Consider the following 26,917-nt stretch of genomic DNA (forward strand, 5'->3'; position numbering starts at 1 on the left):
ATGACACAGAACTCATTGATTCTGTGGCCAGTGCATCCCTTTGTCACTGTTTTGTTGAATGAACCCATCAAACGTAGCGGTTTACTAATTTCCATACGATAAAATCATTCTCTTTGTTGCCACTAATTTAGTCTTGTTCAGAGCAGAGAGCTGTTATGCGTTTAAATGAGCCTGTGGTTGCATCTAGACACATCCCTTGTTCAGCTCTGGGAGAAAGGGATTCTGCGAGTTGCTGCTATTGTCACATGACAATTCCTGGTTCCTTAGCGATACCACTGTCACGTGACAAGGGCCAGTACTGCTGCTGCTGCTACCTCATTTTTCCCAGGAGCCCGAGCACGGTAGCTGCTGTTCACTCTCTTCTCTTCCTGTTTTGCATGGTAAGATTTTTCTGGTCCAAGCAAGGTGGGGGACAGTTTCACTAGCTTCCTTCGGAGCTGAAGACTCCAGGTAACCGAGAGAACTTGGGGAACGTGACTGTAAAACTGCCCCTTCCACCCCCATGTCTGCTGCATGTGTGACTGTTCGTCCCAGATCTGCTGACTTTACTGGCACACAGAGATTCTTGGTCCTGTTAGCACTTGCAGGAGCCAATCCAGGTACGGGAGAGCCAATGCACCCGGAAATGGAAGTCACCAAATCTCCCAGCAGTGTGAGAGGAGATAGAAAGGAAGAGGGACTGAAAGAGACAGGAAAAATAATGAGAGGTGACGAGTTCCCAGTGCTACCCAGTCCTGTTACTGCATCATCACTGTGCAGATTGAGAGGAGCAAGAGTAAAAAGGCAGTGCCCTATCTCTGCCTAGTAACCATGCTGCAAAGAAAATGTACTGCTCTTAGAGACATTGTCAGGGAAACTCCCCAAAGTGTAGCATTTTATTCTGCTCCTCTACAGAAATTTGTTCAGTCTGTTAAAGGGAGGTTACATAAATGTCTTGGTTCATTTAGTCTCGGGGAGGATGCTGGCTCTGCACTGTAGTAAAGGGACCAAGCGGTTTTCAATATCAGAGTTTAGAATATCTGCGCCCAAGGAAAGCCTGAGAATTTAGCTTTAAAATGGACCAAAACCCTTTATCACCCTGTCAGGTTGTAGAATAGCTTCCTGCGTGTCACTCCAGATCACCTGTTATATTAATTTAGATGGAATATATGTGCTAAGATAACCCAGTCTCTAAACAGTAAGAAGGTCAGGGGTTTGGTATACAGAGACCTCAGCCTGCTTAGTACAATGGCACATGCACCATTTTAACCTTTTATTGAAGATACAGAAAAAGAAAAACAGTTGAAGTGTTGAAATGTAAAGTATTAAGTAAGGCTTTCATTTTAACAACATTTCTTCTTCCCTTTCTTTCTAGCTGGAGAGAGCTTTAGAAGCAAAACCACCCTTGTTTGACAGTCTCTTAGTATCAAAAATGGTAATAACTATCCTTTGGGGAAAAGACAAGAAGTTAATTGAGGTGGGCTAGAGCTATTGTGTTAAAGACCCATCCCATTTCATTTCAGGTAGTATTTTGGATTCAGCTAGAGCTGGTAGGGAGGGTGATGTCATTTGGATCCCTCTCGCTGGCCCGGTCTGGTCAGGACATCTCTCGGGATGATAAAAACCCAGCGGCCCAAAAGATGGGTGTGGGCGGGGGGTGGCAGCCGTGATGGTGAAGCTTGCTTCAGTAGTCGCTCTCTGTTCTTCTGTCTATTCTAGTCCTCCCAAAGTCTCTTTCTTTAAGGACCAAAAAAGGGAGTGATGCCAGTGACACGTGAGGAAGCAGCCATGTGTTTAACCTAGGCAGAGCAGGGCCTTTAAGGTGAAAGGGAAGTGGCACTCTGCAAAGACATTGTGCAGGAGAATGACCAAATTCTGCTATCAGTGGTGAAGGATTTGTTTGTCCATATTTAGTAGGAGCTTTATGGTCTCTGGTGTTCCCAGGGTGACTTCAGCTCTGGGTTCTTCTCTAGTTCCTGGAAGGTGGAAACATTCTACGCAATATCTTTCAAGCAGCCCAAAAATAACGGAGTAATTTGTGTTTGAATTTGTCTCTCCTTTGGTTTCTTTCTTTCTTTTTCTTTTCTTTCTTCCCACTCTCATTTTGCACTCTCTCCCTGCTTATTTCCTTCTCTCTCAATACCCCTGCCTTCCCTGAATCATGCTTTTTCCTCCCCTTTCCCCTCTTCTCTCTTAATATTTTACCCCCACTCTTCATCTTTTAATACTCTCTTCACCTCCCTAACAGTTTCTTCTCCTTCCTCACTCAGCCCAGTTTCTCATTCAGACCCCCCAAAATTGCCACTCTTAGATCATGACCCCTCCATTCCAGTCTACCCCATACAAGTAATACATCAGTCACGCTGTCACATACAGACCTAGCCACTTACACACCAGTCATCCTGCCATTCTGCCCCTCAGGCCTACGTCTCTCAGACATTAGTCACTTTTCCATTCACCCCTCGTCACACACCAACCTACTTCTTTGGATAGCGGAATCTCTCCCAGAGGGGCCTTGAGGTCCCATCCACATGGAAGTGGCAGAGAGAGTTTTCCCTGGTTTCCATGGAGGAGTATAGTAAGAATGGGGAGACCAGAAGTTGGCCTCTCTCCTTCTCCATGTTGAAGGGAAGGGATCTCTGAGTCCTCATTCATTGTCCTGTTCCCCTTGGTGAGGTAGGGGTGAATCCTGGAGGCAACCATGCTGGACAAGTAAGTGGGAGCAGGCAGTGCTAGCATAGAACAGGTCATTGTTACTTCTCTTAAGCAGCCCCATGGCCTAGATAGGAGGTCACCACCATCAGCAAATGCCTGGCGCCATGCTCCCTGTTATGTATTGACTCCTGATAGCTCCCAAAGCTTGTGGGCAGAGACTGTATTCTCCTATCTCCTCCATTTGGGAAAGAGGGTCAGAGATACCACACCACTGCCAATCTCCCTCTGCCCAGGGTTTCCAAGGGGGAAAGAACTATGACATTGACCTGTCACCGGTCAGTCACACATATAGAATGGCTGTTCCTCCACCCTTGGGGCTGGTTCTGTTCTCTAGCAGGCCCTGGTCTCTAACAGGCTGGGTTAGAGATGTGCAAGTGGCGCAGTAATACTCTGCCATAGTCCCTCACTGTGTGGAGATCTCTGAATCTCCTACAGGGGGCACAACACATTTCACAGCACATCTGACTTTCCCAGGAGCTACAGTAACTCCTCACTTAAAGTCGTCCCGCTTAACGTCGTTTCATTGTTATGTTGCTGATCAATTAGGGAATATACTCATTTAAAGTTGTGCAATGCTCCACTCATCCGTTGTTTGGCTGTCTGCTTTCTCCACAGCTGGCAGCCTCCCTACGCCTCCCTCTCCCCCCAGCGCCTCCCGCCCACCGGCAGACCCCGTGGATCAGCACCTTCCCTCTCCTCCCCCTCGCCTCCTGCCCGCGGCAATCAGCTGGCATGCAGCGTTTTGGAGGGAGGGGGGAGGAGCGAGGACTGGGCGCGCAGGCTCCCCCTCCCTCCCCTGCCTCCCGAACGCGGCAATCAATTGGCTTGCGGCGTTTAGAAGGGAGGGGAGGGAGGGGAGAGGAGCCAGGACGCAGCGTGCGAAGTAAAGGGGGAGGAAGTGGGGGGCGGAGGGAGAAGAGGCGGGTCAAGGGTGGGGGTTTGGGGGAAGGGGTGGAGTGGGCAGGCTGAGGGTTCAGCCCCCCGCCATTGGTACTTATAGAGTAGGGGAAGCTGCCCTGGCACCTAACCCCCCCTATTTATATTAATTCTTATGGGGAAATTGGATTTGCTTAACATTGTTTCACTTAAAGTCATATTTTTCAGGAACTACGTTAAGTGAGGTGTTACTGTATTTCCTTTCCATACAGATGAAATGTCCCCGCCAGCAAAGAGAGGGACAAGGTTTTTTGTAGCAAGATGTGACAAACCCTGATATTGCTCATTTTTCCTATCCAGAGCAGAATTTCCAATTAAAAAACTGGACATAATCTCCCTCATAGAACGAGAGGAAGAGCCTTGGGTTCCTGATCTCCAGGGCTACGAGGAAAAGGAGATGCTGAGTGGCACCTGTGCAGGTGAGGAATAAGCTAAACTGTCTGGAGAACTGTCAGTGAGTTGAATGAAACTCTGGAATTTCCCCAGAAATGCTGTGAGCTTGCACCATTTTGTCCCACTATTGTAACCAATACTCATGTTCTCAAGACAGATATCTCCGAGGGCTTCCCAGTCATACTGATTGACTTCAGGTGAGAGTCTGTGACCTCACTTGTTTTTCCTCTGAGAGTTCAGAGGGAATGTGAAAGGAGAATACGGCCTCTCCCTCTCTTTTGCGGAAGAATCTGCTCTCAGTTCATGATTTTAGGCCTGTTTGAAACCTGGAACCCTTCTTGTCCTGAAACCCTATTTCAAGCTAGACGGTGAGCGCTCTGGGACAGGAACTCTACTTATTAGTTGTTTGTACAGTGTCTAGGGCAATGGGACCCTGATCCTTGATTGTGTCTCCCAGGAGCTGCGGTCAACTTGATTTCATTTAATTGACTAAATTTTAAAAAATCAATTCTCTCTTTAAACAATATAACTTAATTTATAACATTTCCTATATATTTGTTAATGGTGCTTTTCTGCTCGACTGTATTCAGAAGGTTCTTTTCAGTAGGCTTGAGAGCAGGACCGCTCTTACTATCTTATGGGTTACCTGTAAAAACAGTAGGTACCATGTGTTCATATGGAAATATGATATTCCTTTTCCCAAGGTTTCCTTTCTCTCCACTGACTCATCTCTAGATTCTCATTTTATTCTAACAGGTGATGGGATTGTGAGTGAGAATGGGAAGGAGAATCTGCACCAGGACAGTCATGAGCCAATGGAACCACATGGCACATTATCAGGAGCATCCCAAAGGAATATTTCCCAGAGTCCTGAGCAGGATAAAGCCTGTGAGGGTCAGCACGGATCAGAAAGGCATCAAAGAACTCCTCCAGGGAAGAGACTAGGTCAATCAACTGCATGTGAAATAGGTTTTAGGAAACTACCAGACATTATCCAGCTGGGAAATCCCAAGATGGGGAAACCAATAATATGTGATGACTGTGGGAAAAGCTTCCGGCTGAGATCAAACCTCAGACAGCATCAAAGGATTCACACTGGAGAGAAACCCTTTGGATGTGCCGAGTGTGGGGAAAGTTTCCGGCAGCGCTCACATCTTATTCAGCATAAGACAAAGCACACGGGGGAGAGACCCTATGAATGTACCGAGTGTGGGAAAAGCTTCAGTATGAGCTCAAAACTCATTCGGCATCAGATAATCCACACAGGAGAAAAACCCTATAAATGTGGTGAGTGTGGCAAAAGCTTCATTGGGAACTCACAGCTTATCCTGCACCAGAGAGTCCACACGGGTGAGAGACCCTACAAATGTGGTGACTGTGGGAAGAGCTTCAGTGTGAGCTCAGCTCTTACTCAACATCAGAGAACGCACACTGGAGAGAAACCTTATGAATGTGCCGAGTGTGGGGAAAGCTTCCGGCAGCGCTCACACCTTATTCAGCATCAGAGAATCCATACGGGTGAGAGACCCTATGAGTGTTCCAAGTGTGGAAAGAGCTTCAGCGTGAGCTCTGCCCTCATTCAGCATCAGAGATTCCACACAGGGGAAAGACCTTATGAATGTGCTGAGTGTGGGAAAAGCTTCACAGTGAGCTCACACCTGATTCAGCACCGGAGAGTCCACACCGGGGAAAAGCCCTACGAATGTGCTGACTGTGGGAAAGGCTTCCTTTGGAGATCAGCCCTTCTTCGACATCAGAGAATCCACACAGGACAGAAACCCTATGAGTGTACCGAGTGTGGGGAAAGCTTCCGTCAGAGCGCACACCTTATTCAGCATCAGAGAATCCACACTGGGGAGAGACCCTTTGAATGTGCCAACTGTGGAAAGGGCTTCACTGTGAGCTCTGCCCTCATTCGACATCAGAGAATCCACATGGGAGGGAAACCCTAAAAATGGGCTGAAAGCTTCATGTCAGATATCCCTCCAGAGTCTCCCAATAGATAGTAGCCAGGCATGTTTCTTGCTTTGAGTCCATAAGGCTCTTCTCTTTTCACAGAGAATGAAAAATGCCTTGTTGAGGATGGTCAAGTTAAACAAAGAGGAAATGTTGGTGCAGGGAGAAGGGTCATGTAGGGACCTGAGGTGTGGAGAGGAATGTATGCTGGGAGCCAGAGCCAGAGACCGGGAGGTGCTGTGGGCAGCAGGAGGATTGAGCATTTGGAGATAAAAGGGAAGCTGTTGGTATAGTTGGAGAGAAGTCCCCCATGAGAACCAGGGCTGGAACTAACAAGGACTGTGCCAGGGGAAAGGACTGGGCCCAGTATCATTGGTGCCCATGTGGAAAAGCAGGAAGGGGTAGCGATCCAAGGGCTTGATGAGTCTTGGCAGTCTCTCCGTCATATCTCAGAGTAGCAGCCGTGTTAGTCTGTATCCGCAGATGCATCCGAAGAAGTGGGCTGTAGCCCACGAAAGCTTATACTCTAATAAATTTGTTAGTCTCTAAGGTGCCTTAACAGTGCCTTAAGGTGCCTCTGTTCTTTCTCTGTCAGATCGTGAATCTTAGCTCCAGGCAAGCAGCATACTTCTCAGTTTTCCTGTCAGGATGGCAGATAGATGACTCAGTTCTCCTTAGGATCTTGGGATCTTGGTAGGATTTATCAAATGAAGATCTCAATCCCTTTTGTTTCAATGACTTTGAATTCCCAGATTTTTGGTTATCTGTTACAAATTTCAACTTTGCCAATGTAAGGGGGCAGACTCACCCTGCGGCGCCTCCGGCTGGTCTCTTCCAGGAATTAGCTCAATTTCCAGCCTGGAGCGCCCTCTGCAGGCCGGTGATCCACCTTGTCACTGGCCCCCATGTCCCTCCCAGGACCCCGGTGCCCCTTTCTTTGCGTGCTGCCCCTTGGCAGCACCCACACACACTGGGTCTCCCCTCCCAGGGGATCTCCCCACCCACTAACCCCACCTCGCCTCAGTGTAAGGCTACTGCCAGTCACCATCTAGCCCCACTCCCTGGGGCAGACTGCAGTATCAGCCACTCATCACAGGCAAGGTTGGGTTTGGACCTGCTGCCTTTGCCTGCCCCTGGGCTGCCCTCTGCAACCCCTAGTACCTGTAGGCCCAATGCTAGGCTACAGCCTGGGGCTTTCCAGCCTGGAGCTCCCCAGCTCCTCTGCCTTTCCCCAGCCCTGCTCCACTCAGGTACCCTGACTCAAGCTCCCTGCAGCCAGGCCCTTCTCTCTCTGGAGAGAGAGAGAGAGAGAGAGAGAGAGAGAGAAAGTGACTTCTTGCTCCCGGCTATAACTTGTGTTTGAGCTAGAGCTGATGTTTTAGAAAGAATCCACCATGTCCCTAGGTAATTATGGCAATAGTTAATCTCTCTGTTCAAAATGTGCACCCTATTTCTAGTCTGAATTTGTCTAGTTTCAGCTTCAGAATGGATCATTCTGCCTTTTTCTGACAGATTGTGTAGTGTATTGAAAATTGTGTTAAAATTATAACCTATCACTTTAAATTCTCAGGGGTTTTCCTGTCTTGCTTGCAGGTTAGTAGTGACTGTGACGTTGCACTCCATATGTTTATGGAAATATGCTTATGAGTGTGACTATAATGTAACTGGAATATGCTTTACGCAAAAGGTCTGTTGTAAGGTATCGCTACAAAGCTTATAATCTACTGAGTGAGTTCATCCTATTTGTATGAATGTATCATTCTTGTATCTGAAGCTAGAAATATGAAGTATTACTCTGAAGTCCTGTTGTAATTATGCAAAGTGTGGGCCATTAATGGTGGTTTAGAATCTTGATGGCTCCCATTAACCAGGACAATTGGTTGTAAATGGCTCTGTTTACTTGTAAGCCTGCCTGTGTTCCCGTGAGTCAGGCCAGAAAGAATGGAGACTTGGGGTCTCACAGGACATATGACCATGTCACCTGGTACTGGAATCCATCTTAAACCTGGTGTTTTTCCATTTAGAAGGACGGGTGGGGACCCAGAGAGACAAAATATTCCCGCCTTGTGCCAAAGCCATAAAAGGGGGTGGAACAGAACAAAGGGGGCTGCCAGTCATGAGAAATCCCCTACCTGAGAAATTACTACCTGAGCTGGAACTAACAAGGACTGTGCCAGGGGAAAGGACTGGGCCCAGATTAGAAAGGAGTCTGGTCTGTGAAAGAAGCTTATTGGAACATCTCTGAGAGTGAGATTTACCTGTATTCAATTTCTTAAATGTATTAGGCTTAGACTTGGGTGTTTTGTTTTATTTTGCTTGGTAACTTACTTTGTTCTGTTATTACTTGAAACCACTTAAATCCTACTTTTTATACTTAATAAAATCACTTTTGTTTATTAGTAAACAAATTAATCACAAAGTAAGTGATTAATACTTAGGAGACTAAATAGCTGTGCATATTTCTCTATCAGTGTTACAGAGGGTGGACAATTTATGAGTTTACCCTGTATAAGCTTTATACAGAGTAAAACTGATTTATTTGGGGTTTGGATCCCATTGGGAACTGGGTGTCTGTGTAATGGAGATAGGTAACCTGCTGAGTGGTTTTCGGTTAAAGCCTACAGCTTTGGGGGCATGGTTCAGACCTGAGTCTGTGTTGCAGCAGACTAGTGTGTCTTGCTCAACAAGGCAGGGTTCTGGAGTCCCAAGCCATCAGGGAAAACAGGCTCAGAGGCAATTTCAGCACATCAGGTGACAGTCCCAAGGGGTTCTCTGTGACCAAACCCATCACAGTGGCCCTCTAGGGAAGTATGCTATCTGGGTCTTTCAGCAGTCAGTCTGCAAAGAGTCAACCTAGAGCAGGGCCGCCCAGAAGGGAGGGCAAGTGGGGCAATTTGCCCCAGACCCCGCAGGGGCCCCCACGAGAATGTTGGAGGCTCCCACCACCTTTCGCCTTCGCCTTCCCCATCCCTGGGCACCTCAGCGCGCCGCGTCCAGGAGCGGCCCCGGACAGCGCTGCAGTGGTGTGGCCTGAGCTCCTCCCGCTCGGAGCCGCATGGTAAGGGGGCGGGGCTGCGAGCTCCTGCAGGCCAAGCAGCAGGAGCTCCTGGACGTGGCTCGCTGAGTCTCTGGGAGAGGGGGTGAGCAGCATGGTAAGCCCCTCTGAGCCAGGCACCCCCCGAGCCCTGACCCCCAGCTCTGAGCCCAGCCCCTCTGAACCGGACACCCCCCAGTCCTGACCCCCAGCTCCGAGCCCAGCCCCTCTGAGCCAGACACCCCCCCCAACCCCATTCCCCTACAGCCCTGACCCCCAGCTCCGAGCCCAGCCCCTCTGAGCCGGACCCCCCCCGACCTCCCCCCACAGCCCTGACCCCCAGCTCCGAGCCCAGCCCCTCTGAGCCAGACACCCTCCCAAGCCCATCTCCCACAGCCCTGACCCCTAGCTCTGAGCCCAGCCTCTCTGAGCTGGGCACCCCCCGAGCCCATCCCCCACACCCCTGACCCTCAGCTCTGTCCCCCAGCTCCGAGCCCAGCCCCTCTGAGCCGGGCACCCCCCAACCCAGACCCCAGCTCCCCACCCAGCCCCGGGCCACAGTAGTGCCACCCCCAGGCAGCGACAGCCCATTATGTAATTGCAAATGTATACATACCATTAAAGCATTTAATGTTTTTAAATAATGTATTTCGTGTATTTTCAAATTATTAAAAATTAATTTTTGAATGTATTTCACTGGTTATTTTTTACATTTCCAAATACTATAGTATAGTAACTTATTTTTTATGAAAGGGCCCCCCAAAATTGCTTTGCCCCAGGCCCCCCTTGAATCCTCTGGGTGGCCCTGACCTAGAGCAGGGGTTCTCAAACTTCATTGCACCGTGACCCCCTTCTGACAACAAAAGTTACTACATGACCCCAGGGGGCCTGTAGCCTTAGCCCCACTGTTGAAGGTGGTGCAGCTCGGGCTTTGGTCCCGGCCCCAGACCCCAGCAAGTCTAATGACAGCCATGGTGACCCCATTAAAATGGGGTCACAACCCTCTTTGGGGTCCCATCCCACAGTTTGAGAATCGCTGACCTAGAGCAAGGTGGGGGGAGTTGGGCCTCTCTGCCTTAGGGTGCAACATGGTTTTGGTTCTGGTGTGTGAAAATTCTGGATCTTAAGAAATAAAGTAGTGTTTTACATTGCAACCTTCCAGAAGGATTAAAACATAAAATACTTCAGCTTCTCTATTTGTATATTGTGAACATAACAGATTAAAGAGTCATCTACTATCAGAAATCTCTTCCCCATGTAAGTATTTGTAGACTGTGATTCAGTCAGCTCTTAACCCTCTCTTGGATAAAATAAATAGATTGATCTTCTTTAATTTCTCACTATAGGGCATGTTTTCCAGAGCTCAGATAACTCTTGTATGATTTTTCAACATCCTTTTTGAAGTGTGGAAGGCAAAAATGTATGCAGAATTCCAGTATCAGTCTCACCATTGCAGTATACAGAAGTAAAATCACCTCCCTACTCCTTTTCCCTCCACCTTCATGCACAGAACATCCTCTATCTTCAGGCATGAAACAGAACATGACATCTCTTGCCTATCCAGAGCCAGGAATAGAATCCAGGAATCCTGATCTCCAGCATTCCAATGCTGTCTCACAAATAACTGTGTACCTCACTGACAAGGTGGGTCATGCCCTTCTCTAGTGGGTGGTCCACATGATGTCTAATAGCAGCTAAACCTATCATCATCATCGGCAATCCCTTGATTCGAGGATGATCTCTACCACAGATTTATATATGGGTCCTCCTGAGATGACTCAGGAGTCCGATCCTGGAACCACAGATCCACCCGCAGTAGGTACAGACATTTCCTGGCAGGTCATCTGTCTGTGGGAGAAAGTTCCTTCTTTTTCCTTCCTTCTCTCTCTATTTTCAGCTTTGAGGACAAGGCACTTCTCTTCAAAGCAGGCTACTGCCTGATGGAGGATGTGGCGCCATTCAGGTTGGTTGGTGGTTCGCTTCTCCCAGCTTGTGATGTCCACATTATTTTTCTTAACATACTGTGATAAATGAAATGGGGGGGGAGCTTCCTTTTATTGACACCCAGCCAGACAGTTAACTATAAAACCCCTCTTAGTAGTTGTTCTCTACTTGCTTTACCTGTAAAGGGTTAAAAAGTCTCCCTGCATAGGTAAAAGGAAGGGAGTGGGCACCTGACCAAAAGAGCCAATGGGAAGGCTAAAACTTTTTAAAATTGGGGGGGAAACTTCCCCTTTGTCTGTCTGTGTTGTTCTCCTGGAGAGAAGGGACACTGCAGCTATGCGGTAAGAGCTTGGGCCAGGTATGAAAAATCAAAGACTATACCTAGAAACTACTCATTTTAAACCCCAGATATGTAAGTAGATCAGGAAATATCTAGGAAGATGGGATGAGGTTTATTTCTTTTATTTCTTTATGTCTTGTGGATTCCTCTGTGCTAACCCCAGGTGCTTTTGTTTTGCTTGTAACCTTTACACTGACCATCAAGAAAGCTATTCTTGATTCTTAATTTTTGTATTTGCTCTTTTTAAATCTATCAATAGCCTGAGTTTTCAGATGTATTTTTTTTTAAATAAAACGTACCTTTTTTAAGAACAGGATTGGAGTTCTGTGTCCTAAGAGGTTTGTACACATGTCGTTTAATTAGCTGGTGGCAACAGTTGATTTCCTTTGTTTTCTTTTTCAGCTCTTCCCTGGAGGAGTGCAGGGGGTGAAAGGGCTTGAGAGTACCCCACAGGAAGGAATTTCCAAGTGCACCTTCCTGGGTTCTCAAAGGGATTTTTGCACTTGGGTGATGGCAGCATCTACCCATCCAAGGTCAGAGAAAAGCTGTAATGTTGGGAGTTTAATAAAAGCCTGGAGTGGCCAGTATTAATTTTTAAAATCCTTGCAGGCCCCCACCTTCTGCACTCAAAGTGCCAGAGTGGGGAATCAGCCTTGACAGATACGCTTTCAGTTTGTCTTTTTGGCATTTCCTCTGACCACCACGGGATCTCTGACCATGGGTGAGCTGAGAGTAGACGACTTGTTTTTGGAGACGAGAGTCTGGCATCCGCACACAATATCCAGCCAGTTATTGCTCTAGAACAAGTGGAAGCAGTGTGTGTTGTGGTTCTGAAGAGCCTCAGTTCAAACATGTTGGGGGAAAATATGTGAGCATGTATTTAAAGAACAAGGCAGCCACACTGAGGTGTTCTAGCTAAAACCATATTTAAAAGAAAGAGCTGGGGGGTGCTTGTGGTTAAGGTTCTGTGAGCTACAATTCAGGAGATGTATGTTCAGCTCTATGATGGGCTATGATATTGGTATTAATTATACTGTATCTTAGTTCCCTATCTACAAACAAGGGATGATAATGCTTTCACCAGCACTAAATCTACAGGATTTTGTTAAGATTAGTTTAGTTATAGACAAATTAGTTTGATATTTACCAGATATCTCATTAAATCGTTTGCCTTAAATGCCACACATGGAGTGTCACAAAACATGGACACTCTACTATTCCTGTAATGAGTCTAAAATGAAAGGCCTGGGTAGGATGTGGCACATCAGAAGATTTGAAAATTCCTTCAGTTTTGGTGGGAAAGAAATTGTCTCTCCTCATTATTCAACTGCATGTGCAGCTGCACGCTAGCACTTTTGCACATTGTACCTGCAAAAGGGAGGCTGCCATTTAGAAAATTTGGGTCTAAGTGTAATTAGCATGGCACTGATTAAAACACTGAGTGGGAGAACTCAGATAACATCCCATGGTTACTTCATAAGTTAACAGTGAAAATATCCCTATCCCCTGTTCATTTGCGGTTTAAAGGTGGTGCAGCTGTAGCTGGCAAGATAGACTAGAGAGCCCAAGGGGACTGTCTGTGACTCCATGATAAGACTATTAGTGATCTAGGAGTTCACACGTGTTACTGGGTTGGTGAAATCTAATTATAGAACACACCACCAGTTTGGGGTGTCTGCTAGGGTTATGAACTCTCTAATCCCACAAAATCAAAGACCTTAGCAGCACCCCTGCCCCAAGGCCCCACCCCACCACTCTCTACATTCCCCTTCAGGGGCTTGCTGTCCCCCATCCTAACTCACTTTCACTGGGCTGGGGCAGAGGGTTGGGGTGCGGGAGGGGGTGAGGGCTCTAAATGGGGGTGCTGGCTCTGAGGTGGGGCCAGAAATGAGGGTTTCAGGGTGTAGGAGGGGGCTCCGGGCGGGGAGTTGGGGTGCAGGAGGGGGTGGGGGCTCGGGTTAGGGATGAAGGGTTTGGGGTATAGGAGGGGGTTCCAGGCTGGGAGGTGGGGCCAAGGGATTTGGAATGTGGAAGGGAGCTGTAGGTTGAGGCAGGGGGTTGAGGTGCAGGAGGGGGCAAGGGCTCTGGGCTGGGGGGGGTGCGCTCTGGAGTGCAGGAGGGGGCTCCGGGTTTGGGGGGGCTCAGGATGTGGGGTTGGGGTGCAGGAGGGGGTACAGGCCCTGGGATGGAGGTGTGGGCTCTGGGGTGGGGCCAGGGATGAGGGGTTTGGGATGCCGGAGATGTCTCTGGGTTTGGGGGGGCTCAGGGTTGGGGCACAGGCTTACTTTGGGGGGCTCCTGGTCAGCAGCGCAGTGGGGCTAAGGCGGGCTCCCTGCCTGTCCTGGCTCCGTGCTGTGCCCCAGAAGTGGCCAGCAGGCCCCTAGGTCAGAACTCTCTCCCACACCCTAAATCTCTCCTTGACTCTGAACCCCCTGCCCCAGGTCGAAACTCCCTCCCACACCCTAACTCCCTCTCAGACCCCACACCTCAACCCCCTGCCCCAGGTCAGAACCCCCTCCCGCATCCTAACTCCCACCCACACCCTGCACCACCTCCTGCACGCCAACTCCCTACCCCAGCCTGGAGCCCCCTCCTGCACCCCAAAACCCTCATTCCCAGCCCCAACCCAGAGCCCGAACCCCCAGCTGAAGCTCTCCCCCTTTCCTGCACCCCAACCCCCTGCCCCAGCCCAGAGAAAGTGAGTGAGGGCGGGGGAGAGCGAGCAATGCAGGGAGGGGGGCTGGAGTGAGTGGGGGGCATGGCCTCAGACAAGGGGCGGGGAAGGGGTGGGCCGCAGGGCAAGGGTGTTCAGTTTTGTGCAGTTACAAAGTTAGCAACCCTACCTAATTGTGGGGAGGGCTGTAGGATAAATATGAGATTAAAGAATTAGAGTTAGCTTAAGTTTGCTTAAGGAAATATATATATTGTAAAGAAAGGTCCTGACTAGCAAGTAGAAGGAAGGCCTTGAAACTAATGAGTTACAGTATAAGGCCAGAAGGAATGATGTTGGGAGGATATCTGGTTCAAAGAATAACTGATGAGATAAGGAGAGGTTACTAAAAAAAAAGGCCTCTCACCGACAGGGATGATTGCAGATGGCTGTAAAATGAGCCAACATGACCCTTCTTATGTGAACCCAGGTGCAATGGGAAAACTTTTGGTTAGCATGAAGCAGGGGAGGAAGGGTCTTGGGGAGAAAGGAGATTGTAAATCTTATCTGGATTAAAACTGGAATTAAGGGTGAACTGTCTCAAACTGATTTTCAGCTGAAGTCAGTACTTGGTAGTGACATTACTTATTTGTTGAAGGGTATAAAACAATAAACTCTTAAGGGGTTCATTGCTAATACCTGCCTGACCACATTGGAGTGGACCAATATGGGTCTAAGCACTACTACCTTTTGCCTGTTTGTAAGTATCTTAATCACATACTTATAAGTGTTTTGTGACTGTTTGAGTGTAGAGACTTCTTATTTTTAGGCTGTTAGGCATGTTTAGAGCAATTGTATAAAAGCCCATTTGGCTTTTGGACTCCATAAAGGAATTTAATATAAAATTAGTGTCTGGTGGTTTCCCATATACATAATTTCTAATATTATTAATAATTGCAACAGGGGGCATCCTGTATTAAACTTCACTCACAAGGCAGGGGGTAGTGATGCCAAATTCAAGTAAAAGTCAGTGTTGCCTGATTTAAGGAGGTTAATATTATTATTTTAGATAATATGGGTTATAGACTCACCAGTTAATCTGATCAGAAGATAATAATGTTCTTGTCCCAGAATCAGGCTACACAGAGTTTACAGGGACCCTCGGTATGTCTGACAAGGATGCTCACACTGAGACAAATGTAGCCTTAAAGACTTTTATTGAGATAAGTGGAATAGTAATCAAATGGTAAAATAATCATTGTTACAAAGGCAATAATATTGTTTTAGAGATACATGTGATATTATATAGTATAAAGCTTTTGATTAATATACTCACACCCTTCCTTGATAACCTGGTGGTAAGAGACAAAATATCAGCCTCGCCTCTGGCATGCCGAGAAAGTTCAGGTCCAGGTCCCTCAATTCTTGAGTGGGAGGTGCAGAGTTTAGGAGAAGCTAAAAAGCAAAGAGCTATAGATGACGAAAGAAGCTAACTTAGAGTTTTACTTAATTCACTGACTTCAAATTTACAATTAAGACCTAATAGACAAAATGATAATAAACAAAGAACTAAGAATGGAGAAGCCTCCGTGACATGATGGGTCACCCCTCTTACAGAGCTTGAACCTTCTATGTCCAAACCTAGTTTCCTCACCCACAGAAATGTTGGGGTATACTTACTCCATAGGCTGGTATGTTTGTACATACTGATGACATATACATACATATTAATGACCTTAGCTCATTCTCACATCTGTTATTTCTGGCCTAACTGGTTATTTCGGTTCTTTCCAAGTTCTTTGTGGTGTATCTGTTAAGTTTAAAGAGGGCATGAATTTAGGAAGTCCCCTTATACCAATCTGCTTCAACGCATCCTTCATCTATCTGTGTTATAGGCCACAGCCATATATGGACCTTAGGCTTTAGTTCATCACCACCTATCTAGGTGAAAGGTCCCACACCTATGTACGCTAACTTTGCCTTAGCTCAATGTACAAGATGTGGCCTGTAGGTCCCTTGCATTACAGCCAAAAAATATTCTAATATAAACCTATAATAACCTATTATAATAAAACAAATAAACCCATAAAAAAATAAGAAACCCATAAGAAAAGAGATATATACAGTAATTCCTCACTTAACGTCGTTCCAGTTAATGTTGTTTCATTGTTATGTTGCTGATCAATTAGAGAACATGCTCGTTTAAAGTTGTGCAATGCTCCATTATAATGTTGTTTGGGCAGCCGCCTGCTTTGTCTACTGCTTGCAGAAAGCGCAGCCCGTTGGATCATAGCTGGTGGGGGCTTGGAACCAGGGTGGACCAGCAGCCCCACTATCAGCTCCCCGTTCTCCTAAGTTCCCTGTGCAGCAGCTGCCCAGAAGGCTATCAATTGCCGGGCAGTTCAGCTGTCCCTCCCACCACTGCTGTGTGCTGCTCCTGCCCTCTGCCTTGGAACCTCCTGCTTGCTGTGCAAGGGTGGGGGGAAGAGGGGTGCTAATGTCAGGGTGTCCCCCTCCCCCCGCTCCTGTACCCCATCTCCATAGAACAGGGTTCGGGGGAACAAGACAGGGCTTGCTGTTTGAATAGTGGCAGAAAGGCAGAACATTACTCCATGTGTTCCCATTACACACTGATCGTCAGTGCCTCCAGACTGAGCTGGAAAATGAGAACTGGCCTCTTGCTTCTGGTACGAGTGACCATATTTCCCTATGAATAAGGGACACCTGGTAAAATTTCTCATATTCAAGCGAGTTTAATGGCAATCAATCAGAACTATGCAGTACAAATGTTCAAATTAACATCAAGTTGACTGAACTCCCGTTAAAAAGAAATAGTGAGTAGTTGGATTCTTTATATTTACCTTTTTATCTTTAAGGCTTTAGGGTTCACACTGGGAGAGGTGACACATACACACTCCCATCCACCTCTCTCACACAGGGGGTGGGTGACTGACCGACCCAACGCTCCCTACCCAGGGCTCTCTGCCTTCCATGCCTGGCTGGGCCCCCGGGACTGACCTGCCTCTCCTAGTACCCGGTGCCACGTCTTCCCAAGGCAACACATGGGGGAGGGCATTCAGGGTAACATGCCCCCCTTCCAGATTTCTGCCAGGGTTCACACCAGAATGTGGCCAGCAGCACTCTTTTGGCACTGTGCAGGAGGAAAGGGATGGGAGCTGCTTTCAGCCACAGGGGAGCAGGAGGTGGGGAAAGGATGACCTGGCCCATGTCTTTGCGGAGCTCATCTCTCCTTCCTCCCACCCCATGTGGCTGGAAGCTTATCCATTCATGCCAAAGGCAGCTAACACCTCCAGGCTGCTGCTGGCCACTGACATAACCCAGCCGCCTCCTGTTCCCTGGCTACAGTGAGGCCAGGAAGGTGTTAAGCCCTCAGGATGCATGGTGCACCAGAGCTCAGGGAACCTGACTGCAGGGGCTTCAGTGAACCTGGCCAGAGAGGTGGCTCAGCAGGGGAGAGTGCCTAGGGGACGGGGCAGCCCCGTGCTCCCTGGGGGCAGGACCCCGGGGTGGCACAGGTGAAGAGGATGCTAAGCCCCTACCCCAGGGGCTGCTGTGGAGCCTGCAGGTTCGGGTCATGAAGAGGCTGGAAATCACTTCTTTTCCCCACCACTCCACAGCTTAGCTGAGAGGCAGAGAGGCTTCTCTGTGCCAGCGCTGTGCGGGGCTCTGGCTTCTCCTGCTCAGCACCCCAGGCCAGAGGGTTTGGGGCTTTCCCGGGGTGCTGGGTCAGCCAGAGGCAGTGGGGGAAGGAAGGAGCCTGCCAGCCGGGCTGTTGGTGAGCTGAGCACTCCCACCAGGGGCTGGTTCTCCACACAGTGCTGGAAATGGGATGCTCCCCACAGGAGGGGATATGGAGGAGCAGTGGGGCTGGAGTGGGGACAGAGGGGCAAAGCACAGAGAAGACAGTGGAAAGGAGTAGCACATAAGGACCAATGGGGGGGGCGGCAGAAGAGACATATAACCGGCTGCCACCTGGCACCTGCCTGCACTCACCAGATACCACAGCTCGCAGAGCACAGCCAATGCCGGCTGGAAATGGGATGGGGCCCTGCTGGCCGAAAGCTGGCATGCAGCAGGGGCTGCGCTGACGGATCGGTGGAGGAGCAGACAGCCCTACATGCTGCATCTTCACTACGCCACCAGCCTTGCATACCCACCCCCACCATTGGCCACTGGACCCTCCCATTCACCGCTGGTGAGTGGGCGGCTGGCAAGCAGGGATCTGGACAGCAGCCAGTACTGATGGGAGGAGACAGAAAATACGGAACAATTTGACAGTTTTAAAGAAAAAGTCAGGACACTTGCAGGAGGGCTTAAATACAGGACTGTCCCTTTAAAAATGGGGTGTCTGGTCACCCTACTTCTGGTTCCTTATAAACAGCAGGAGAAATAGATTTGCCTTACCCAACTCCCTGTTTGATGAATTCCTCCTCTGAGTCTCCTTGGCCAGCTGGACATGAACTGCACTTGGGGAAGGGAACAGGAACAGTGCTGCATTCTGGAGTTGTCTGCCATTTGGTGGCATTTAAAGGGAAACTAAGGCAGGAATCAGTGTTTGTTCTCAGGCTGAGGCTAGGTGCCCCAGTTAGTCTATGCAGCCAGAATTTATTTAGTGCAGCTCAGATCAGAGCAACAGCTTGTCCATGAGAGACAGCAGTAGTCTTTCCATAGTCAAGGTTGAATCCTGATTTTTAAACCCTCTTCACCACACCTTCCCCCTCACACACTCAAGGCTTATCCATGAGAGAGGGACATGTAACCTGGATACAGAACAAAGGATGGCTGGTGTCACTGAGTAACTGAGCGTCAGGGAGAGTAAAATGGCAAATCCTGATCTGTATCTACCTGGTCTGTTAGCAACCTTCACCACCTCCCATGCACGATTGTCTGCCCCTCTCCTTTCCCTCATCCCCCTATATTTGCTAGAAAACAGACTGATTTCCTTGTCATTCAAAATCATATATAATCTCCAGGGCAACTGACGAAATTTCTTACAAATCACCTTCAGTGTTTGTTTATTTATAGTTTCCTCTAATGGAATATAAGAGCTGACAAAAAGAAGAACCAACAGCATGTAACCAGCCAACTCTGTGTGGGTGCCCTACAAGGACCACAGATTGTGAACTACTGTTTTAATATGTTTAAAATCAGTGGGGGGAAGGGAAAGGATTTTCCCTGGGAGGCTGATGAGGAGCTTGAGAGAGGAAGCATTCTTCCAGGGGGCAGAGAACCATGGGGCCAAGGAATTCACTAAGGGCAGAGGATTCCAGAAATATCCAAAACACAAAACCTAGTAATAATGCGGGATTTTAACTACCCAGAAATCTGCTGGAAATGTAATATGGGAAAACACAAAATTTTCAGTAAGTTCTTGGAATCTATTGTGGATAATGTTTTGTTCCAGAAAGTGGAGGAAGTAACCAGGGGGGACAGTCATTTTAGACTTGACTATGAGGAACAGGGAGAAATTGGTAGCGAATCTGAAAGTGGAAGGCAATTTGAGTTAAAGTGACCCTGAAATTATAGATTTCATGATTCTAAGGAAAGGAAGGAGTGAGAGCAGCAGAATAAGGCTGATGGATTTCAAAAAAGCTTCCTTTAGCAAATTCACTCAAAGAACTGGTAGATAAAGTCTCATGGGGAGGGGAAATCTAAGGGAAAAAGGAGTACAGGACAGCTAGCTGGTTCTCAAGGAGACAACATTAAAGGCACAACTGCAAACTATCCTGCTGCGAAGGAAAGACAGGAAGACTATTAAGAGGTCAATATGGTTCCATCAGGAGTGCTTTAATGACCTGAAAATCAAAAAGAAATCCTAGAAAAAATGGAAACATTGACAAATTGCTAAGGAGATATACAAAAGAATAGCACAAGCCTGTAGGAACAAAATCAGAAAGGCTAAGGCACTAAATGAGTTAACTTAGCAAGGGCCATAAAAGGCAATAAGAAGTTCTTTAAATAAATTAGGAGCAAGAGAAAGACAAAGAAAAGTGTAGGTTTCTCTACTTAAAAGGGAAGGAGCGCTAATAATGGATGCATCAAGAAAGCTGAGGTGTTTAATGCCTATCTTACTTCAGTCTTCACTAAAATGGGTAATGGTGACCAGACACTCAATACAATTAATATTAGCAAGAGGAAGGACCATGAGCCAAAATAGGGAAAAAACAGGATAAAGACTATTTAGATAAGTTAGATGTACTTAAGTCAGCAGGTCGTGATGAAATTCATCCTAGGGTACTTAAGGTACTAGCTGAAGCAATCTCAGAACTGTTTGAGAACTCCTGGAGGCAAACATGCCAAACCCACAAAAAAAACAAACCAAACCAAACCAAAAAATGCAGAAATTGGGCTTGTTTTTTGCTTAATTGGCTTGTGAATTGCTTGTTGGCTAGTTTTTGGCTTGTAGCTTGTTGCTTCTTTTTTTTGATCAGCTCCCGGCAAGCAGGGACAAGGTGCAAGTAGGGGAAAGCGGGGGAGAGAGTCGGGGTGCACAGCGCGCCCACCACAGTCCCAGACTGCACGCCAGGGGGAATCTAATCACATAGAGTGTTGGGATTCTTAAGGATTGGCTTGTTTTGGCCATGTTTTGAAATGGGATTAGCTTGCTTTTTGGCTTATTGTGAAAGTTGGGGTGCTTATTTACCATGTGAAAATTGGCAACTGTGCCTGGAGGACATGTGAGGTCCCCCCAGGAGAGATAGTACCTATCTTCAAAAAGGGGGAAAAAGAGGACCCAGGGAATTATAAAGTAATCAGCCTAACTTTGATACCTGGAAAAAATTATTAAACAATCAGTTTGTAAGCACCTGGAAAATAATAGGCTTATAAGGACTAGCCATCATAGATTTGTGGGAACAAATCATTCCAAACCAACTTAATTTCCTTCTTTGACAGGGTTACTGGCCTAGTGGATGGGGGGAAGCAGTAGACGTCCTATATCTTCATTTTAGTAAGGCTTTTTGCACAATCCCACATGACATTCTCATAAACAAACTAGGGAAATGTGATCGAGATGAAATTACTATAAGGTGGGTGCACAATGTCTTGAAAGGCTATACTCAAAGAGTAGTTATCAATGGTTCGCTGTTCAACTGGGAGAGTGTGTCTAGTGGGATCCCTCTGGGGTCAGTCCTGTGTCTGGTACTATTCAATATTTCATTAATGACTTGGATAATGAAGTGGCAAGTATGCTTATTTATTTGCAGGTGACACCAAGCTGGGATGAGCTGCAAGCACTTTGAAGGGGAGGATTAGAATTCAGAATGACCTTGATAAATTGGAGAAGTGATCTGAAATCAACAAGTTGAAATTCAATAAAGACAAATGCAAAGTACTACACTAAGGAAGGACAAATCAAATGCACAACTTCAAAATGGGGAATAACTGGCTGGGTGGTAGTACTACTGAAAAGGATCGGGGCGGGGTATAGTGGATTGCAAATTGAGTATGAGTCAACAGTGTGATGTAGTTGTGAAAAAAAAGCTAATGGGATGTATTAACACTAGTGTCATAAAACATGGGAGGCAATTGTACTGCTCTACTCAGCACTGGTGAGGCCTCAGCTGGTGTGTTGTGTCCAATTCTGGGCACCACATTTTAGGAAAGATGTAGATAGACTGGAGTCTAGATGAGAGCAACAAAAATAATAAAAGGTTTAGAAAACCTGACCTCTGAGGCAGGGCCACCTGGGGGGGAAAAGTGGGGCAATTTGCCCCGGGCCCCACAGGGGCCCCCACAAGAGTTTTTCAGGGCCCCTGGAGCGGGGTCCTTCACTCGCTCCAGGGGCCCCAGGCCCCTGGAGCTTCTTCCACTCTGGGTCTTTGGCGGCAGGGGTCCTTCCACGCCAAAGTGCCCCGAAGACCTGCGGCGGGGGGTCCTTCTGCCCCGGGACCCGCTGCCAAAGACCCCAGGCCCCCTGAATCCTCTGGGCGGCCCTGCTCTGAGGAAAGGTTAAAGAAAGTGGGCATGTTTAGGCTTGAGAAAAAAAAACTGAGGAGGCACCTGAAAATAGTCTTCAAATATGCTAAGGGCTGTTATAAAGAAGACAGTGATCACTTGTCTTTCCACTGAAGGTAGGACAAGAGGTAATGGGCTTAATCTGCAGTAAGGGAGGTTTAGGTTAGATATTAGGAAAACTTTCTAGCTGTAAAGGCAGTTAAGCTCTGGCATAAGCTTCCAAGGGAAGCTATGGAAAACAGTTTGGACAAACACCTGTCAGAGCAGGGCTGACCTAGGTTAGTTGGTTCTGCCCCAGTGCAGGGGGCTGGACTTGATGACCACTCAAGGTCCCTTCCAGCCCTACATTTCTAAGGTTAAGATGATTTTGTCACAGTTATTTTTAGTAAATGTCACAGACAGGTTATGGGCAATAAACAAAAATTCATGGAACCCCACGATGTCTGTGATTTTTACTACAAATAATGGAGGGGTGGGGGAAGCGGGAGGGCTGACTGCTGTGGGGGACTGAAGCCCAAGCCCTGAGGCAGGGAGGGACTGACAGCTCCAGCCCCTGCTGCAGCCATGGCAGCTAACAGCCATGGGGCCCTGCCACCTCCTGGGGGCTGACAGTTCCAGCCCACTGCCCTGGGGCACGCAGTTGAAGCTGAAGAAGTCACAGAGGTCTCTTACAGTCATGGGATTTGTGACCTCAGTGACAAAATCATATAAGGATATGATTCTGTGAGCTTGGGGGTAGAACAGAAAAGGGAAGAGACTTTATTTTAGGATGTGTGTTTAGTACCCACCGCAGTGAGGCGCCAGCCCTGACAGGGAACTCTGGGCACTCATTAATGGTGACAATCAGGGCCAGCATGTTGGCTGGGGTAAGGGAGCACGTGCCACCCAGTAGCCGCAATGCCAGAGACGATAAGTGGAACGCTCCGGATCCACGGTCTGAAGGCGGGGCCAAATGAGGGGCGGGCCTCTGCAAAGAGGTGGGGACTGTTACATCAGGGACACGTCACGTCAGCCTGGGCTGAATTACCTATAAACTCGCCGCTGCCCCGCCTGCTCATGAATAATTAATTATCCTGATGTTCCTTTGTCCCACCTTTTCCAACAGGCCGAGGCGGCTGCAGCGCTGAGAGGAGCTGCTGTGGGTGAGTGCGGGGGCGGGATTAGCCCAGCGGGGACGCGGGTTCGGGGTCAGGGGGTGCCGCTATGTCCCCCCAGGGCCCGCTCTGAGCGTCTCCCGGCTGGGTCGGCGCCGCGGGGTGAGGCTGGTGCCCTGCCCGCCGGTACCGGCCGCGCGGCCCCAGCCTTGGCGTGCGCTGCGGGCGGTGCAGGGTCCCTGACAGGTGGGGGTGCGGAGGCGCGGGCTGGCTTGACGCGGGGAGCAGGGTTCAGACCGCCCCGCCACGGAGCTGTGTCCGCGGGTCTCTAGGGCTCACTGCCCGGAGCCGCCTCTGGCTGGCGAGTGATCGAGGGCGGGCGTCCCTCGGAGCCCGGTTGGGACAGGCGGGGCCCCGGGGTGCTGGCTCCGCCGAGCTGTGCCCCGGCAACGGGCGTTCAGCCTGGAGCGCGCGACGTGACCCGCTGAGCGGCCTGGGTAACCGCCTCGGCTTGGAGCCGCGTCTCCTCAGCCCGAGGGGGGTAGGTGGAGACCTTGACGGGCGGGACGAGACGTGCCCGTGTGAGCACATCCCGCCAGTCTGTCCCGGGGGGTGTCACCGGGCACGTGCCTGGGGCTGAGCAGCACCGTCTACGTGGGCTCTAGCCCCTGTGTCCGCTTGTCATTGTCCCGGCTGGTGTGTCTCCTTTCTCCCAGGGCTAGGCGCAGCTTTTCCTGCCCGCTTCTTAAGGGAAAGGGCGGTGCCATTTCTGGGAGTTTGAGGAAACGCTTCTCTTGCACTCCTCTTTTGGGATGCTTCAGCGTCCATCTCCTGTCTCCCTGGTTGTCCAGTTGTTGGTCTCTGGGAGTGGACCGTTTTTCTCTTCCTCCTCTGGTTTTTGGTTACTGGCTCTCTATGGCCTTGGCTACGCTCGCGGCAGCGCTGTAAAGCGCGAGTGTAGTCGTGCCGCCAGCGAGGGGAATAGCTTGCAGCGCTGCAGGCGCTGATTACGCTGGCGCTTTACAGCACTGCACTCAGGGGGGGTGTTTTTTCACACCCCTGAGCGCAGCAAGTGCAGTGCTGTGAATTGCCAGTGTAGCCAAGGCCATATATGATGAGTCTCCCTGAGTCACTGTCAAGCACTTCCCTCCTTCTTATCATTATTGCTTAAATCATTCCCATAAAACGCACAATAGGGCATACATAATCTGAAATTAAGAACAGAAAAGGTTTAATTTTACTTGTGTGACTAAAAGTCTGGGACTAGTCTCACTGTTACATGTCTGGAGCTGGGTGCACGAGGAGCTGATATACTCATCACTGCTGCTTTGTGCAATAAAGTTTTGATGCCATTCAGTTTCCTGGGAACTAAAGAATTGTCAAAAGTGAAGGGGGGGAAATCTGACTTTGACTTCAGTAAAATTAAATGGCTATTGTGTACACTTCTATGTGCATGTCACATCTTAAGTTAAAAGTCTCAACACCCATCACTATGTCTACATGGGACCTCACAATTTAGCACTGAATTAAATGGATTTTATTTAATATTAAGTTTGCATTACTAGGTGACATACAGGTTTTGGACTGCAAAACTGACTAGTTAGGGGAGGATGTTCATGGAGATTTAAAAAAAAGTAAATATGGAAAATACCAAGTCCTTGTACTGTCATTTCTCTTCATGTCCATGGGGAGTGAAGGAAGGTGATACTATTTTGCTCTCTTCCAGCTGAGCTCATTACAGCTTTGAAAGCAGGGCTGCATGTCTGTGGCTTTTCTCCTCCCAAACCTTCACTGGAGCACTTGTCCTGAGGTTCATGTCTGTTTGTTTTATAAAGTCAGGCTAAAATCTCTTCATGGTAACGGGAGAGCGAGCATTGCTTGTTCTGAATGAGCAAACATTTGACAAGTGTCATGTATGGAAGAGATGATACACTTTTATAGAAGCACAGATTGTAGGACTGGAAGGAGACACGAGCTCATCTAGTCCTGTCCCCTGCACTCATAGCAGGACTAAGTATTATCTAGACCATCCTTGACAGGTGTTTGTCTAACCTGATCTTAAAAATCTCCAAGGATGGAGATTTCACAGCCTCCCTAGGTAATTTAATTCAGTGTTTAGGAAAAACTTATCAGGGTGGTTAATGTCCAACCTAAACTGCCCTTACTGCAGTTTAAGCCCAAGGCTTCTTGTCCTATCCTCAGGGGTTAAGGAGAACAATATTTCTCCCTCCTTCTTGTAGCAACCTTTTATGTACTTGAAAACTGTGATCATGTCCCTCCATAGTCTTCTCTTCTCCAGACTAAACAAACCCAATTTTTCCAATCTCCCCTCATAGGTCATTGTAGCAGAGTGCAGCAGGGCCCCCTTGACTTCTGCCACTGCTAGGTTCACAAAGTCACACTGAGACCCTTGGTTTAGTAGCCACTGATGCACTCTGTTCTCAGGCTTGTTCCCACCACTGTTTCACCATGTCCAAGTAGCCTTCCTCCATCTGCAGGAGGGGAGCGCTACCGTCCATTCCCTGCCTTTCCTGCTCTCCCCTGGCTTCCTTCCCTGAAGGCTTTTATGCAGCCCCAGGCTAATTAGGTAGCAGCTGTCTCCCTAATTAGGGTCAGGTTATCTCCAGCCTGCTCTAATTTGTTTCCCTAACAAGGAGCAGGTGTGACAGAGGGCTGGATCTGCAACCCTTTGCCCAGCACCCTGTCACAGTCATGTTTTCTAGACATTCAAATTTTGTTGTTGTTGTTGTTGTTGCTCTTCTCTGCTTTCTCCAATTTCTCCACATCTTTCTTGATATGTGGTGCCTGGAATTGGACACAGTGCTCCAGCTGAGGCCTAATCAGCACAGAGTAGAGCGTAAGAATTACTTCACGTGTCTTGCTTACAACACTCCTAATACATCCCAGAATGTTTGTTTTTGCTTTTTTTGTATGTGTGTGCAATAGTGTTACACTGTTCATTCCTATTTAGCTTGTGATCCACTATGATCCCCAGATCCCTTTCTGCAGTACTCCTTACTGGGCAGTTGTTTCCCATTTTGTATGTATACAATCGATTGTTCCTTCCTAAGTGGAGTACTTTGCATTTGTCCTTTATTGAATTTTATCCCATTTCTCCAGTTTGTCCAGATCACTTTGAATTTTAATCCAGTCTGCCAAAGCACTTGCAACCTCTCCCAGCTTGGTATTGTCCACAAACTTTATAAATGTACTCTCTATGCCGTTATCTAAATCATTGATGAAGATATTGAACAGAACTGGACCCAGAACTGATCCCTGCGGGACCCCCATTCAATATGCCCTTCCAGCTTGACACTGAACCATTGATAACTACTCCCTGGGCATGGTTTTCCAACCAATTATGCACCCACCTTTATAGTAGCTTCATCTAGGTTGTATTTCCCTAGTTTGTTTATGAGAAGGTCATGTGAGACTGTATCCAGAGCCATATTAAAATTGATATACCACATCTACTGCTTCCCATGGGATCTTACCTACAACAGTTTCTTGAAATCCATTATCTTCATTGTGCTGTTTTTCCACCCCTTACCATTCCCTAGAATCATGAACTCTCCATTTCTAAGCTGTCTTCCACTTTCAAATTCTCAACCAGTTTTTCCCTATTTGTCAAAATCATATCTAGGACAGCCTCTCCCCTAGTAGCTTTCTCCATCTTCTGAAATAAAAAATTGCCTCCAGTACATGTCAAGAACTTGACATCCCATATCACCACCAAGTCCAGGACTTTGAATGATTTTTAGTTGTTGTATTTAAAAAAAAAAAAAAAAAAAAAAAAAAAAAAGCCTTATCCACCTCTTCTTTCTGGTTAGGTGAAATGTAGTAGACCCCTACCATATCACCCTGTGGTTTTTTTTTTTTTTTAAGCCCTTTATCCTTAT

At 47.9% G+C, this 26,917-nt stretch overlaps 2 protein-coding genes across 3 annotated transcripts in view; both read left to right on the plus strand.

The window, feature by feature from the left end:
• Positions 1-268: 268 nt before the first annotated feature.
• Positions 269-9,704, plus strand: LOC128844325 (zinc finger protein 501-like). 2 transcript variants are annotated; one of them, XM_054041971.1, is made up of 3 exons: positions 269-380; positions 3,931-4,049; positions 4,780-9,704. In XM_054041971.1, the coding sequence occupies exons 2-3, from the start codon at positions 4,028-4,030 to the stop codon at positions 5,973-5,975; spliced, it is 1,218 nt and encodes a 405-aa protein (XP_053897946.1). In that variant the 5' UTR covers positions 269-380; positions 3,931-4,027; the 3' UTR covers positions 5,976-9,704. The 2 variants fall into 2 exon arrangements, with proteins under 2 accessions (XP_053897946.1, XP_053897945.1); XM_054041970.1 differs by lacking the exon at positions 269-380 and having other exon boundaries at positions 3,680-4,049.
• Positions 9,705-23,003: 13,299 nt separating this feature from the next.
• HMOX2 (heme oxygenase 2) overlaps positions 23,004-26,917 on the plus strand; it is a 34,117-nt gene continuing 30,203 nt past the window's right edge. Inside the window, exon 1 of the mRNA XM_054041889.1 lies at positions 23,004-23,066. The gene's annotated coding sequence lies outside the window, so the exon portion shown is untranslated. The remainder of the gene's footprint in view (positions 23,067-26,917) is intronic.

Source organism: Malaclemys terrapin, chromosome 10 (assembly GCF_027887155.1).
Source record: "Malaclemys terrapin pileata isolate rMalTer1 chromosome 10, rMalTer1.hap1, whole genome shotgun sequence".
Classification (NCBI taxonomy): domain Eukaryota; kingdom Metazoa; phylum Chordata; order Testudines; family Emydidae; genus Malaclemys; species Malaclemys terrapin.

What these genes read in the sequence shown, in the direction of transcription:
- LOC128844325 (XM_054041971.1), top strand. Translation starts at nt 4,028, where the DNA reads ATGCTGAGTGGCACCTGTGCAG. An exon ending in GCTGAGTGGCACCTGTGCAG is followed by an intron (nt 4,050 to 4,779) that starts GTGAGGAATAAG and finishes TTATTCTAACAG; the next exon opens with GTGATGGGATTGTGAGTGAG.